Here is a 3,446-nt window from a genome sequence, read left to right on the forward strand (position 1 = left end):
CACGTCCCGGGTCTGTGCCTCGATCCCTGTGTAAACACGTCCCGGGCCTGTGTCCCGATCCGTGTGTAAACGTCCCGGGGCTCTGCCCCGTTCCCTGTGTAAACACGTCCCGGGTCTGTGCCTCGATCCCTGTGTAAACACGTCCCGGGGGGGTGCACCATTCCCTGTGTAAACACGTCCCGGGACTGTGCCCCGATCCCTGTGTAAACACGTCCCAGGGCTGTTCCCCGATCCGTGTGTAAACACGTCCCGGGGCTGTGCCCCGATCCCTGCGTAAACACGTCCCGGGGCTGTTCCCCGATCACTGTGTAAACACGTCCCGGGAGGGGTGCACCATTCCCTGTGTAAACACGTCCGGGGGCTGTGCCCCGATCCCTGTGTAAACACGTCCCGGGGCTGTTCCCCGATCCCTGTGTAAACACGTCCCGGGGCTGCGCCCCGATCCCTGTGTAAACACGTCCCGGGCCTGTGTCCCGATCCGTGTGTAAACGTCCCGGGGCTCTGCCCCGATCCCGGTGTAAACACGTCCCGGGGCTGTTCCGCGATCCCTGTGTAAACACGTCCCGGGGCTGGTCCGCGATCCCTGTGTAAACACGTCCCGGGGCTGTGCCCCGATCCCTGTGTAAACACGTCCCGGGGCTGTTCCCCGATCCCTGTGTAAACATGTCCCGGGGCTGTGTCCCGATCCGTGTGTAAACACGTCCCGGGGCTGTTCCCCGATCCCTGTGTAAACACGTCCCGGGGCTGTGCCCCGATCCCTGTGTAAACACGTCCCGGGCCTGTGTCCCGATCCGTGTGTAAACGTCCCGGGGCTCTGCCCCGTTCCCTGTGTAAACACGTCCCGGGGCTGTTCCCCAATCCCTGTGTAAACACGTCCCGGGACTGTGCCACGATCCCTGTGTAAACACGTCCCGGGGCTGTGCCCCGATCCCTGTGTAAACACGTCCCGGGGCTGTTGCCCGATCCCTGTGTAAACACGTCCCGGGGCTGTGCCCCGATCCCTGTGTAAACACGTCCCGGGGCTGTGCCCCGATCCCTGTGTAAACACGTCCCGGGCCTGTGTCCCGATCCGTGTGTAAACGTCCCGGGGCTCTGCCCCGTTCCCTGTGTAAACACGTCCCGGGGCTGTTCCCCGATCCCTGTGTAAACACGTCCCGGGGCTGTGCCCCAATCCCTGTGTAACACGTCCCGGGACTGGCCCCGATCCCTGTGTAAACACGTCCCGGGACTGGCCCCGATCCCTGTGTAAACACGTCCCGGGCCGGTGTCCCGATTCGTGTGTACACGTCCCGGGGCTGTGCCCCGATCCCTGCGTAAACACGTCCCGGGGCTGTGCCCCGACCCCTGTGTAAACACGTCCCGGGGCTGTGCCCCGACCCCTGTGTAAACACGTCCCGGGGCTGTGCCCCGACCCCTGTGTAAACACGTCCCGGGGCTGTGCCCCGACCCCTGTGTAAACACGTCCCGGGGCTGTGCCCCGACCCCTGTGTAAACACGTCCCGGGGCTGTGCCCCGACCCCTGTGTAAACACGTCCCGGGGCTGTGCCCCGACCCCTGTGTAAACACGTCCCGGGGCTGATCCGCGATCCCTGTGTAAACACGTCCCGGGCCTGTGTCCCGATCCGTGTGTAAACGTCCCGGGGCTCTGCCCCGTTCCCTGTGTAAACACGTCCCGGGGCTGTGCCCCGATCCCTGTGTAAACACGTCCCGGGCCGGTGTCCCGATCCGTGTGTAAACGTCCCGGGGCTCTGCCCCGTTCCCTGTGTAAACACGTCCCGGGGCTGTGCCCCGATCCCTGTGTAAACACGTCCCGGGCCGGTGTCCCGATCCGTGTGTAAACGTCCCGGGGCTCTGCCCCGTTCCCTGTGTAAACACGTCCCGGGGCTGTGCCCCGATCCCTGTGTAAACACGTCCCGGGCCGGTGTCCCGATCCGTGTGTAAACGTCCCGGGGCTCTGCCCCGTTCCCTGTGTAAACACGTCCCGGGGCTGTGCCCCAATCCCTGTGTAAACACGTCCCGGGGCTGTGTCCCGATCCGTGTGTAAACACGTCCCGGGGCTCTGTCCCGATCCGTGTGTAAACGTCCCGGGGCTGTGCCCTGATCCCTGTGTAAACACGTCCCGGGAGGGGGGGGGGGGGGGGGGGGGGAGGGGGAGGTATGAGGTGCCGAGGGCGACGCAGACGGACGGACGGACAGACAGAGAGCCTGCCATACCTTACGCAGAGCTGGCTCCACCCCCCCGTGGTAGATTCGGAGCCGGAGTTCCTCGGGCCTACAAAGCTGCCCCTGGTGGTTGAGGAACGTATGGAACTCTGCGTCACTGAGAGGCGGCTTAAACGGTCTCACTACCTCCTCGCCACTCGACCAGCTCAGCACCTGCTGCACCTTTGAGATCGTTCGGCCCACCTAGCGGGGAGGGGGGAAGCCACATGTCAGGGATGCAGTAAAGCTCCCTCTACACTGTCCCCATCAAACACTCCCAGGGACAGGGACAGCACGGGGTTAGATACAGAGTAAAGCTCCCTCTACACTGTCCCCCATCAAACACTCCCAGGACAGGGACAGCACGGGGTTAGATACAGAGTAAAACTCCCTCTACACTGTCCCCCCATCAAACACTCCCAGGGACAGGGACAACACAGGGTTAGATACAGAGTAAAGCTCCCTCTACACTGTCCCCCCCATCAAACACTCCCAGGGACAGAGACAGCATGGGGTTAGATACAGAGTAAAGCTCCCTCTGCACTGTCCCCCATCAAACACTCCTAGGGACAGAGACAGCACTGGGTTAGATACAGAGTAAAGCTCCCTCTACACTGTCCCCCATCAAACACTCCCAGGGACAGCGACAGCACGGGGTTAGATATAGAGTAAAGCTCCCTCTACACTGTCCCCCATCAAACCCTCCCAGGGACAGCGACAGCACGGGGTTAGATATAGAGTAAAGCTCTCTCTACACTGTCCCCCATCAAACACTCCCAGGGACAGGACCAGCACGGGGTTAGATACAGAGTAAAGCTCCCTCTGCACTGTCCCCCCCATCAAACACTCCCAGGGACAGGGCCAGCACGGGGTTAGATATAGAGTAAAGCTCCCTCTGCACACTGACCTGAGAGATGATGGACTGTGTGAGGGGGAGAGCTGTCGCTGCGATGGACCTTCTCTCTGGAGTCACAGCGTCTGAGCCAATCACATCCTTTGGACTGATGATGTCCCAGTCTTCCAGCAGTGGGCCTGAAGAGGGACGGGGAATGGGTTACACTGAAATACCACTGTCTACCATCAATGTGTCTGCTCTCGCTCTGTCCCCCCCCCCTCCAAACGCAGGGCTGTGTCTACCATCAATGTGTCTGCTCTCGCTCTGTCCCCCCCCCCTCCAAAGGCAGGGCTGTGTCTACCATCAATGTGTCTGCTCTCGCTCTGTCCCCCCCCCCTCCAAACGCAGG

At 62.0% G+C, this 3,446-nt stretch overlaps 1 protein-coding gene across 1 annotated transcript in view; it reads right to left on the reverse strand.

Moving 5' to 3' along the window:
• The window catches only part of tbc1d25 (TBC1 domain family, member 25), a gene marked incomplete at its 5' end in the record, with an annotated part of 16,978 nt that extends 13,744 nt beyond the window's left edge, over window positions 1–3,234 (reverse strand). Inside the window, 2 exons of the mRNA XM_043686199.1 lie at window positions 1,567–2,406; window positions 3,110–3,234. Of these exons, the coding sequence (XP_043542134.1) occupies window positions 1,567–2,406; window positions 3,110–3,234 (965 nt within the window). The remainder of the gene's footprint in view (window positions 1–1,566; window positions 2,407–3,109) is intronic.
• Between the last annotated feature and the right edge of the window lie 212 nt (window positions 3,235–3,446).

The sequence above is a fragment of the Chiloscyllium plagiosum genome, unplaced genomic scaffold (assembly GCF_004010195.1).
Source record: "Chiloscyllium plagiosum isolate BGI_BamShark_2017 unplaced genomic scaffold, ASM401019v2 scaf_1630, whole genome shotgun sequence".
Taxonomy (NCBI): Eukaryota; Metazoa; Chordata; class Chondrichthyes; order Orectolobiformes; family Hemiscylliidae; genus Chiloscyllium; species Chiloscyllium plagiosum.